Raw genomic sequence first — 12,046 nt, forward strand, 5'->3', positions numbered from 1 at the left:
AAGAAATAACAAATGTGCACGTACCTCGAAGCTGGAAAACACTGTTGGCTGGAGATTCTTTATATCAAACGTAGGAATGACAACGTTAGTCAATGTCTGATGCAGTTTCTTGTTACCTAGCTTTTCCTTTATCAAGCTATGTAGATACTTCCCATCGTACTTTGGTCCTACTAGAGATTTGATGATGCTTATAAGATGAGGAAACAGCCACCATCTGTCGAGGGTATAAGGAATTCAAAGCTGATTATAGTTACTTGAAAGCATATGATAGTTAGGGTTTTTTTTTTGATACGATATGATAGCTAGGGTTAAAAGAATATTTAGTAAACTACTAATATGCAAGCATTACGTACGTCTTCTGGGGGAATATTTTAGGGCCATGCTTAAGGTAGAAGTCCTTTATATCTTTAGCAGCAAACACCGGTCGGTTATTCTCATCTGGGGTTGTAAGCATGGCCGTCACAAGACCTCCAGTGCTTGTCCCTGAAACCACATCAAAATAGTCCGCGAGTCTTGCATCTTCCCCATCCAGCTTCTGCAAAATGATCAAAATGTCAGGTCTATTGGTTGATCAACCTAGGAGAAATGCACGACTGCACGAGTCGGACTGCACATCTTAATCACATTGTATATGACAGTTGAGTACTTTAGCACGTACTTAAGGCCTCTAGCATTATTGAGATCGGGCATGCGTGTACATGTTGGCATGGACAGTGAATACGATACCTACTTAACTTGAAAATTCAAGGGCGTAACCCTAGTTTGGTAAAAAAACTGATTTATGGTTCATGTGCTACGTACCTGAAGCTCAGATTCAAGAAAAGCAAGGATGGTTCCTGGGATTAACCCTCTTATTCCACCTCCATCAATGCTTAAAACAGTGATTAGGTTTCCATAAGTTGGTGGCTGTAGTGGGATGCTGTTGGTTCTTTCCATGAGATTGATTGAGAAAGTCTGGGCTGCTGCTATATATGTGTGAGAGTAAATTGAGGATAAAGAGATTGTAATTGAACTGATGAACTTTAGAAGTAGAGGCTTTATGATAAAAGATCGAGTTCTTTGGTGAATTCATATTTGAGAGAACAAGTACAGGTATTTATAGTCTCCTCCTCAACTCATAATATTCCTAGAATCAACAAGTAATTGCATCAAGTTGCCCCCAAAGTGTTTGAATAACTGGAATGTCAATGGATGAACGATTGAACGCGATTCAGAAAATTTGACCCGGTTTTGTTCAAGTTGGACCGCATGCACGTAGAACCATATATAATTATTAGAATGTTCATCTCATCAAGTCCATCATATCCTCTTTGCTACAGCTTAATGTACATTGTTTCCCTACATTATGGACCACAGTTGCATTTGTGAGAATTGCAGAATAGTAGGTTAGACTTCCTCTGTGAGAATTGTAGGTAAGACTGAATAGCTGAAGCATATCGAAGGCTAGCAAGAAGGAGACAGGTGAGTTAGGCCTAATCGATCTCTTCTCTTAAAATCGCCTAATTCTGAAGTTAAACCTTTACCAAGAAGCCAAAGCCTTGGATTGTTAATTAGTTTCCGGTTATCTTTTTGAAGCCAACATACAGTGAAGGCAATAACGGTGAGATTGATGATGCAGCAATTCAAGGAGATCATACTAAATCAAGTTTTACGGGGAATAAATCAATTCGATTCGCATAAGGCGGCAAGGATTATCGATCAACGATCGCATAGAGGCTTGGAAAGGTCAATATATGTGAAAACTTGCCAAAGTAATTGATCAAACATAAGAATACAAGGACTTGCAAGTTGCAAGAAACTGAAAAGATTGGTACGTAGTATACATACGGTATACCATTCCATTAATTTGCCTCTGTACTCGAACCAGCTGCAATGATGATGACAGATAAGGAAGATATATCCAGGAAATGTTCATAATTTAATCATATTCTATTGCCCATGTTTCTCCTGTTCCGTGATTTTGTGTTGAATTTGTCATATATTTGTTATCGTAAACTTCAAATACACTATAATCATTTAGGATGATCATCAAGTACATCATCTTCAGTGTTGCAGATGATAAACCGAAATTGACCATATATACATGGATTTTGTAAGAAAATGAATAGCTCAGAAAGCTCATCAGCTGTATCTAATCCTCCAGCTGGATCAGGCGCCCTTGAGTCTTAAGTCTTAACATTAAGTAACATATCAATTTCCTTCTGTTATATATATGCTTAATGACAGACGTCTATTCTTTCTCCATCAAACTCTGAGTATATATTCAATCTTTTGTCTCTCATAATTTGCTGAGTTTGCTGATGATGAATTCAAGAGACTACATAGGTAGATAATCTTGTTTAAAGAGATTGCCCTCAGAAGCATTTCTTACTTCATGTAAAGTCTTCAATCCAGAATTTACCTGATGTTCATGATCAGAATAAGAACCCTAGCCTGGTCTTGGAGCATATATAATATATATCTATATATATATATATAATCAGTCTGATATATCAATTTATTTTATAACTAAAAAAATTTTAATTTTATAGTAAAAATATATATTCTGATCGATCAAGGGTGAAATAATCATACTCCATGCACGTTCCATGAATTGAAGGGTATTTTTTATTAATTTATTAAAGAAAATGATATGCAAAGACGCAAACAGGTTATAGGAGTGATCGGACATGATCATGAATTGATCTAAAGGGTTTTTATTACGTGTTAAGTTCTTCCTGCCATTCTGCAAGTATGTGTATATATATACACACAAACTACTGTACGTTCTGTATATATTCTTCTGCGTGGAAGAGATGCATATCCCTTTAATAAAAAATGGGTTTATTCCAAATTATCGAATATATTCATCACCATGTATAAATACGTACCGTACTATCTATAAATATCCTATTCGCTGTTAAATGTTTGTCAATTAGTTTTAGTGGCCAAATATCCTTCTGGTCAATTAGTTTTAGTGGCCAGATATCCTTCTGGCTTTTTGTCAAGCACTGTTCTAAAACAAGGCTGCTAGCCCGTCTAGGCGCTAGAAATCTGCCCATCGCCAGATCGAGTAGCATCTAACAAGTTTCCAAGCCTTGGCTATATGTAGTGTATACGTGCTGAAATCCCACCTAGGCTGCGCCTGTGTACATGCATGTTGCGCATGTAATGACACCTAGCGAGTTTTCAAACCTACCTTGTTGTCAAGTGATAAACGCAATTGAATTGGCAACATCCGATAAATCACATGACCGTGACTTATTCCATTACGTGGAGTTTCTATAAAATCGATTTTACTATACTTTTATACCATCTTTTTGCTCAAGATATGTTCCCATTAATTTATTTATTATGGTAAGCTAGGTTAGGTGAGAAGCTTGTCCAACAAGATAATTAAGAGTACTCTGAGAGAGATTGAAGAATGACGTGCTGAAAATAGTACTTTTGATCTATGGAAACAATGAACAGTTTGTTCCTATCAAAAAAAAAAAACAATGAACAGTTTGTTCCTCCCTAAAAGAGAACAATCTGTTCTCCGACGTGTCCAGAAAACTGAGCTTATGTGAAAAATTGACATGGTTGCAGCCATATCTTGCAAGCTATAGCTAGATTCCATATATTCTGTCATATATGTCTGTAAATTAATTGTCTCAAAACTTCATAAGTTGCGAACACGCGTGTTCTAGCATAAAGCTGCACTGGTACCTGCTGCTAAACACAATGTGCAAATGAACTTAGAAGGATCGGATTGTCCTGTAATATTAGACAATATCTGCCTCGTTAATTATTAGTTATTTTAATTTTGACAGAAAATTAGTTTCAAAGAAAGTTTTGCCCTAAAGAAGGGGCTGCTGGTAGTGCGTACATTATTTGATATAATTAGTACTTTAGCAGATCCCGACTTTAGAGTTTAGATTAGTACCTAGTGCTCAAGCACTCATCAGCTTTTCACTGAAATGAATAAATTTTATTTTCATAGTTTGAATGGTCTGTGCCGTGGTTTATAGTACATAAATTTTCCTTTCTGAAACTTCTCAGTGAATTTGAACTTAAAAAAAGTTGCGAAAGCGCATCCTGCAGATTGACCAGAACCCATGAGAAGCACGAGTGATAGCATACCTGCATGCTCAAACTAGTAAAGGAACACCAGTTTTTACAATGGTGAAGGCAAACTCTGCCAAAAACGCAAAAGAAAAAAAGAAAATGAAGACAAATAAATTATTTGGTATTATTGGGTGAAGTGAGTCACTACAGCCCTACATGCGTGATTCACAAATGAGCAATAATTGTTCTGTGGAATCTGCCAATAGGTGCTCTGCCCATGCCATTGGGGTAGAGGATGAATGCAGGAACGCGGGTGGTTGGTGCTTCGGAGATCTAAAGTGTGAATCACGTTCTAATCCACTAATCCATGCCTGGTAGGAAAATGTTACATGAACCTAGACTGCATTATTTGCGACAAAATTGCATGCAACGGTAATTGTACTAATTAACAGTTAGTAATTAATGAATTAACCCTACTAAAAGATGCAAGATAATCAAGTCCCCTTCATATATATTCAAACCAATGTTGTACTGTACTTTGATTAATTTTGATTATAGCGACCCTTTAGCAATCCTAATTAAAACACTCGATCCGAAAATTAGTAAATTTCTTAGGTTAAGCATGCTTAAACAAGGGTATTCTGGATTATCGATCTAGTATCATATGTTTGATTTCATTACATAATTGTTGGTGTAATTGTGATGACAATTTTGTTCATACGTACGCGTACCCAAATCATCACCTTGATTCATATATAATTTTCATGCATTGTTCGAGTTTTCATCCTAAATATTACTAGTCCCATATATAAAAGCTAGCCTAAATTTTCCCTAAATTATATGTCTTCCCACGTACTCCGCGTTTTCAACAGATCGAGGATAACATTTGAAAGATACAGAAGTATTTTGAATGGAAGAAAGATAAACCACACATATTCTTGAAGTCAGAAACTGTACGTGTATACCAGTACGTCATCTATGGATTTATGAACTGTATATTATTGATCAAATATCTGAGTTAAATTTATGATCTACGTGCATCACATGAACTGTTGGACGTCATTATTTTTCTTGTCTTTTTGATCATCAAGATCGACTTCCAAGAATGAATGGCAAGAACAAACACAGAGCTGCAGCAAGCATCCAGATCGAGCAGGGGACCATTCCTCTCGATCAATCAGCCGATCACACCAAAGCTTCAGTAGTATATATACTCAAAACAACCACAGTTCTGCATGCAAGACCATTCTGCTTGTCGATCATTCACACCAGAAAAACCACACGATTTAAGCATGCTGCAAAGACCATCCAAATAAAAAAGACAAACAAATCGTGTTTCACAGAAAGAGAAGAGACAAGAGAGGAAGCGATGCGCCCCATCTTAATTGGGATGCTCAAACATATCGTCCACTCGAATTGAAAAAGAAAGTCGATCAGTTTGGAGATAATATCGCGTTTGTCTGAAGTAATTTGTAATGTAATCCCTGGGCTACTTATCCTGAGTCCTGACATGTAATGCATTTTCCGTTTGGGCCTTGGTTGCTCCATATCACTTAAGACAAAGAAACATCTACTCGATCCGGGACCATAATATTTTTGTTTTGGTAAGTTAGGTTCAATAATTCCCATTTCCGGAAACATCGTTCCGAAAGAAACACCCTATATTCTCTTAATCAAACTCGTGAACGAATTCCAGGCATATAACCTAAAACGCATCGGTAATAATAGTCCGTAGTATTACGTAAAAAAGTAAAGAATCGTGAAATCTATAGCACAACTTTAAATGAAAAAAACTTTTAACTCCATGGGTTAATTATATTTTCTATAAAAAGATAATGGAAAATTTTATGATATGTGCATACACGAGTTGGTTCAGGTGTGGACTGATGAAAAATGACCTAGATGTTTGTATGCTTGCATATATAGTTATTTGGCTCAGTTTGCAGTGGGAACATCCACATTCGAGTTATTTCGATATCGGGGTACGTAGTTCACAAATGTGATCACTATGAGTACATAAAATGCCGAACTTTACCCTTTCATGTCTACATAAGGTGATCGAGTGTTAAAAATGTTAAAGGTATATTGTGAGAGTATAGTTTTTACCGTTCATGATATCCACATGCATCGAGTATCAATAGCAAACAAATTATGGGAGGCTGGAAGACCTCTATATAAAGCCTACACAAGCCCTGTAATCTTCACTCCTCATCATCTATAGCTAATCGATCTTCCTAGTTCATAAGTTCTTCAAGTACTCTCAGTTTTATTTAGCTAGCTAGTCCAGATGGAGAAAGCAAGTGCAATCCTTTCCCACCCCCCTCCCAGTCATGGAAAGCTCATCACTGTTCTCAGCATTGACGGAGGTGGAATCAAAGGGATTATTCCCGGAACTCTGCTCAGCTTCCTAGAGTCCGAGCTCCAGGTGATTAACAAAAACAAAAATGTTTATTCATATATGTGTAACTGTTTTGAATACTGAACACGAAATTAACATAAATTACTGGTTGTTATGTTATATATATGCAGAGGCTGGATGGTGAAAATGCAAGGTTGGCCGATTACTTTGATGTTATCACCGGGACTAGCACAGGTGGCCTTGTCACCGCCATGATTACTTCCCCAAATGAAAACAAACGTCCCCTGTTTGCGGCTAGCCAGATTGTCGATTTTTACCTTGAACACTGTCCTAAAATCTTCCCTCAAATCAAGTAATTATATCTCCAAAACTAATATAATTAATTGAAGGGTGATTAGTACTTACTAATATGCTTAACAGATAATTAAACCGTCATCTTAATTTTCTTGTGCAATGTATATACTATCCACAGGACAATTTTTGGTGACGCCTTAGGTGACGTCTTAGAAAATGCAAAAGGTGTATACGCACCAAAATATGATGGCAAGTATTTACACAAGCTTATCCAGGAAAAATTAGGAAACAGACGATTGAACCAGACATTGACCAATGTTGTGATCCCAACCTATGATATTAAGTGCCTTCAACCAGCTATCTTCTCCAGCTATGAGGTTCGTGTCTGTCTGATCTTTATGAATTTTTTTTTATACATGTAATATATATTTTTGGTGCTCTTACTAATTTATAATGTTCTTAATAATAATGATAAATACCTATTACTAATATATAATGTTCTTAATAATAATGAGAAGAAATACCTGTATGTTGGTTTTCAGTTGAAAAGGAACAAGAAAATAGAGCCTCCTCTACTCTCTGATATATGCATCGGAACTTCAGCAGCACCAACTTATCTTCCCTCGCATTGTTTCAAAACCTCAACAAGAGAATACCACCTCGTTGATGGCGGAGTGGCTGCTAATAACCCGGTATGAAATTTATCTATCACTTCTTAAGCAATAAAATTTATCATCGAAAATAAAAATTCACTTGTGTTAATTATACTTCTCAGGCTTTGACTGCTATAACTGAAGTGACAAAAGAAATCAAGAACGGAAATTCGGATTTCTCTCGGATTGGGCCAGCTGAGCAGGGAGATAGGTTCCTACTTGTATCATTGGGCACTGGTTCATCAGAAAAATCTCATTATGATGCCGATAAAGCAAAATGCTGGGGAATTTTGGGATGGTTGATGCAGCCCGACTTCAAATGTCCATTGTTGGATGTACTTGGTGAAGCCAGTAGTGACATGGTAGATTGCCACATTTCTACCATTTTCCAGGCTCTTTGGTCTGATGATAACTACCTTCGAATTCAGGTACATTGATAATGTGCTCTACTAATATGGTCATGTATAGCGCTCTACGGCATCCTGTGTAATGCTTTAACTCTAAATCTCTAATGTGGTAGGATGACAAACTGGATTCCAAACTGAATTCTATGGATAATGCCACGAAAGAAAACTTGAGAGACCTTAAGAAAGCGGGAGAGGCGCTGTTAAAGAAACGAGCTACAAAGTTGAATTTAGATACCGGTATCCATGAGCCTGATGAACGTAATATTACTAATGAAGAGGCTCTCAGAAGGTACTTATTGATTACAAATTACTCTCTCTATCTCTACTATATTTGTATCAAATTAAGCTATATGTTTTTCATTCTTATTACTCTTAGTAATCAACTATTCGTTTACTTAATCAATTTACGTATGTAGGGTGGCGAAAAGGCTCTCCCAAGAAAGGAAGGAACGTGCAGTCAGATCATCAGGAGTACAAGCAAACCCAGCATCAGCCAGCTGATCGATTAATTGATAAGCTTGAATCTCCATCAGTCGAGATTTCGAATAAAAATAAAAGCCCATTACATATAGTGAATTAGTGATGGTGTCTATATATGCTCAAGACTAGTGTTTCGATTATCTTGTAATTTTCGATCAGTATGTACTCCCTGAGATTATGTTCTCAACCAATAATAATACCAGTTTACTGCCTTGTTATATGCGATGGCACTAGCTTGTTCTGCATTATACTTCATCTGGAAGCACTGAAGCAGTAATTCCCATGAGTTTAGAAACAATTAGGGTTTCCACCTTCATCTGGTGGCTACCTTTATTAGTTTTATTCAATCACGATATGAGATTACAAACAAATCTCTTATTACTTCAAACATTATATATATAAACATATAGACTACTTCCTCGTAGACTTTGGACATATCAGTGGGACTTTGCAACATGTCCTTGGGGAGACCTTGCGAGGCGAAGACATTTCTCTTCAGATAGCAATTTTGCAAACCTACAATGAAAAAATCCGTTGCGACTTGTTATATATTATCTATAATGTATAAGCATATATTTTTACCATCTTATATATTGAAACATGTTGGGCAATTAGGGTTTCCAAACATGTTTATGTACGTATGTATATAGCCAGTCAGCCAGGTACCTTATAAGAGCCATGGCATTAGTCTCATAATTACAAGCTTCGAATTTGCCCGTCTCTAAATTAACCCTGGAGACTGGTTGCTTCAATAGTCCGTCACCAACTTTGAGAAGACGGTCCAGATTCTTCTGTGTTGCTATATCTACAGAAGATACATCGCCACTCAGAGTGTCATCCTGTAGTTGTTCATTTCCATCCAAATTATATGTGTGCGTCAATTATAAATCAACTCAACTCCAATTTATGGTATATATGTAGATGCATATGTATACCTGAATTCGAAGATAGTTATTCTCCGAGTGAAGGGCTTTGAAGACCCCAGAAAGATGCAAATCGACCATATCAGCACTTGCTTGACTGAAAGCATCGATCAATGGGGTGGAAGCACCGCTGGTTAACCAATTCAAGACACCCCATTTAGAGGCAACATGAGCATTGTATTTGAGTCCAGCTTTCGATGAACCAGTTCCTAGTGATATCACCAGAAATCGTCCATAGTCCATTGGTTTTATAGGAAAGAAGTCTGAACTCCCCTTAATGATTTCCTTCGTTACTTCACCAATAGCAACCAAAGTCTGCGAGGGCAAAAATACTTGGTTATTTTTTATTAATATTTTACATTGGCTACGTGATAATACGAGTATTGAACATACTGGATTATTTGCTGCCAATCCACCATCAATCAGATGAAACTCTCTAACTTCTCCATTGAGGCCGTTGGTCTTAAAAAAATGAGCTGGAAGATAAGTTGGTGCCGCTGAGGTTGCAATACATATATCCGAGAGTAGGGCATCAAATGTAGGCTTATTTTTCACCTGTTCACCCCATAAATTTAAGCACACGCACATCAGAATTCACTTAAATATATCATTGCGGTTAATTTCTTTTGTTCACCAGTTTCGACATAAGTAAAAAGTGAAATTGAACTGGGGATGAACCTCGAAACTAGAAAAGATAGCCGGCTGGAGACTCTTTATGTCAAATGCAGGAATGACAACATTAGTCAGCGTTTGGTTCAGTTTCTTGTCACCAAGTTTTTCCCTAACCAAGCCGTGCAGATACTTGCCATCGTATTTGGGTCCTGCTAGAGCTTTGATGATCTTTCTAGCACGAGGAAACAGCCAACCACTGTACGCAGACGACAATGGTTTAACAATGTTATAGAGCTAAGAAAAAAATTAGCCATCCAAATCAGTGGTGTAGCCATAATTAATTGTAACTTAGAATGATCAAAATTCATATATTAAGAAAGTAAAATTTGCGGTCATTTGTTACAGAAGGCACAAATTTTTTTCCCCTAAAAACACAATAACACAAGCTTTCTACAATTTTCTTGTCCTATACAAATTAGTTGTCCTATACAAATTAGTAGAAAAAAATTGTTGTCGGGAACTTGTATGTAGAAGTACGTATTGTATGTTTTATATTAATATTAATGTTGAAATACCATTAAATCATTTTGAATAAATTTTGAGAATAACTGTGATCCTTGCAGCACATATCAGTAAGGTGAGAATTTGTGTTAATTGAATCAATGAATCATATATTAACAACATAGATTTCTATATCATTCCATTAATATTCATGGATATTTAAGCCTATTTAAGATTTTTCTCAAAATTAAGAAGGGTTATTTATGTTTCTATTAATAGTGAATAATGATTAAGGGTAATTAAAATATTTATTAAATTTGAGAGGGATCAATTGACTTCCCTCGCCCTAGGCTAGCTACGCCCCTCCAAAAGTCCAAATAATTAAGAGCTCGAAAAGAAATAAGATTAGCATATATTACCGTACCTCTTCTGGGGGAAGATTTTGGGGGAGTGCGTAAGGTAGAAGTCCTTGATATCTTTGGCAGAAAATAGTGGACGGTTATTCTCATTTGGAGCTGTGAGCATGGCTGTTACAAGACCACCTGTGCTTGTCCCTGAAATCACATCGAAATAGTCTGCGAGTCTTGCATCTTCACCATCCAGCTTCTGCAACATCGATCGTTGAAACATGAATATTGAACTGATTGATCAAACAAGCAGGTGCATATAATTTATAAGTTGTGTATGTATTTTCTACCTGAAGTTCAGACTCAAGGAAAGCAAGGATGGTTCCTGGGATAATCCCTCTTATTCCACCTCCGTCGATGCTCAGAACAGTGATTAGGTTTCCGAAGGTTGGGGGCTGCATAGCGAAACTACTAGTTCTTTCCATAGCTAGGAGCAGTTTGAACTTTGATCTAGCTCGATATCGATCTAAGAGAGGCTTTGGCAAATTGGTAGAACAGGTTCTTTTGACTTTTTTTTGATTGAAGCTAGAACAGGTCCTTTAACTTGGTGAATGAGTTTCCATTTGAAAGATATAGGGGGTATTTATACTTGAACTCCTAGCTAGAAGCTACAGTGCTATACTGTTCAATATTCATCATTTTCCTGGAAATTAATTACGTAGACATGACCATGCTAAATCCTCATGCATGCATATATGCCAACCAAATTTGAAAACTGAAATTGTTTCCAGGTTAATTTGAAATGGTCGCGCGATTAATAAAATTAAACTTTTTAATTGAGCATGGCGCTTGTACGTAATTAAGTAAATTAACATTACTATCACGTAATTAACAAACATCAGCTGAAGTTTTTGTTCGTTTGAAAGGTTCATTAAGCTGAAGTTAATCCTCCAGCTCACGAATGAGTACGTAGTTAGTCCAGAACCAATTAAGTTTAATTAATTATGTGCCTTGTATAGTCACGTGGAGATATAGGATCCGTAAATCATGAATAAATATGGAAGGCGCGCATGCAAAATATCATCATCTCTGTATTTTTATTTTTTGAGACTTCATTTTTGGAGTGTTCTATATTAGTAAGTCACGTACAGCTAATTTCAAAGTACCGTGCGTTAGACGTCTGACACTAATTGGAATGTTCGTCATACCCGCAGCCGTACGTAGATCTATATAACTAGGTTACTCAAATGATTTCTGTACGTAATGAATTCTATAAGTTGAAAAATATGAAAATGATTTCGATAAAACGATCGATACATGCGTTAACCTAAGTTAAAACTCCTATTCTCATAATATCTAGTACCAAGCAAGCAGCCAGATAGCTAACCCTTCTTATGATGATCAATGATTGAGGATTAGTTGAGTGTCTTCTAATATCAAAATA

At 36.6% G+C, this 12,046-nt stretch overlaps 2 protein-coding genes and 1 pseudogene across 3 annotated transcripts in view; 1 reads left to right on the forward strand and 2 right to left on the reverse strand.

Annotated features, from left to right (window-relative positions):
• Nucleotides 1-1,018, reverse strand: part of LOC101311933 — a 15,231-nt pseudogene extending 14,213 nt beyond the window's left edge. Inside the window, exons 1-3 of the transcript XR_184024.1 lie at nt 802-1,018; nt 354-535; nt 25-214 (exon numbers count right to left, since the gene is read on the reverse strand). The product of XR_184024.1 is annotated as a patatin group A-3-like (transcript). The remainder of the gene's footprint in view (nt 1-24; nt 215-353; nt 536-801) is intronic.
• A 5,211-nt stretch (nt 1,019-6,229) lies between these two features.
• Nucleotides 6,230-8,408, forward strand: LOC101312222 (patatin group A-3-like). The gene is made up of 7 exons (XM_004291083.1): nt 6,230-6,451; nt 6,556-6,737; nt 6,858-7,056; nt 7,222-7,371; nt 7,455-7,760; nt 7,853-8,028; nt 8,156-8,408. The coding sequence occupies exons 1-7, from the start codon at nt 6,314-6,316 to the stop codon at nt 8,238-8,240; spliced, it is 1,236 nt and encodes a 411-aa protein (XP_004291131.1). The 5' UTR covers nt 6,230-6,313; the 3' UTR covers nt 8,241-8,408.
• Nucleotides 8,409-8,509: 101 nt separating this feature from the next.
• LOC101312510 (patatin group A-3-like) lies at nt 8,510-11,181 on the reverse strand. Its single transcript, XM_004291084.1, has 7 exons — nt 10,953-11,181; nt 10,680-10,861; nt 9,821-10,010; nt 9,536-9,697; nt 9,155-9,457; nt 8,886-9,058; nt 8,510-8,735 (listed from the first exon to the last, which is right to left on the reverse strand). Exons 1-7 carry the CDS (start codon nt 11,085-11,087, stop codon nt 8,657-8,659), a joined length of 1,224 nt encoding a protein of 407 aa, XP_004291132.1. The 5' UTR covers nt 11,088-11,181; the 3' UTR covers nt 8,510-8,656.
• Nucleotides 11,182-12,046: the final 865 nt, after the last annotated feature.

Source organism: Fragaria vesca, linkage group LG2 (assembly GCF_000184155.1).
Source record: "Fragaria vesca subsp. vesca linkage group LG2, FraVesHawaii_1.0, whole genome shotgun sequence".
Classification (NCBI taxonomy): domain Eukaryota; kingdom Viridiplantae; phylum Streptophyta; class Magnoliopsida; order Rosales; family Rosaceae; genus Fragaria; species Fragaria vesca.

Excerpts from the sequence above, each read along its gene's own strand:
- LOC101312222 (XM_004291083.1), top strand. The coding sequence starts at position 6,314 with ATGGAGAAAGCAAGTGCAATCCTTTCCCACCCCCCTCCCAGTCATGGA. Across the intron at positions 6,738-6,857 it reads AAAATCTTCCCTCAAATCAA|GACAATTTTTGGTGACGCCT; the intron begins GTAATTATATCT and ends TACTATCCACAG. Across the intron at positions 7,761-7,852 it reads ATAACTACCTTCGAATTCAG|GATGACAAACTGGATTCCAA; the intron begins GTACATTGATAA and ends CTAATGTGGTAG.
- LOC101312510 (XM_004291084.1), bottom strand. The coding sequence starts at position 11,087 with ATGGAAAGAACTAGTAGTTTCGCTATGCAGCCCCCAACCTTCGGAAAC. Across the intron at positions 10,862-10,952 it reads TCCTTGAGTCTGAACTTCAG|AAGCTGGATGGTGAAGATGC; the intron begins GTAGAAAATACA and ends TCGATGTTGCAG. Across the intron at positions 8,736-8,885 it reads AATGCCATGGCTCTTATAAG|GTTTGCAAAATTGCTATCTG; the intron begins GTACCTGGCTGA and ends TTTTCATTGTAG.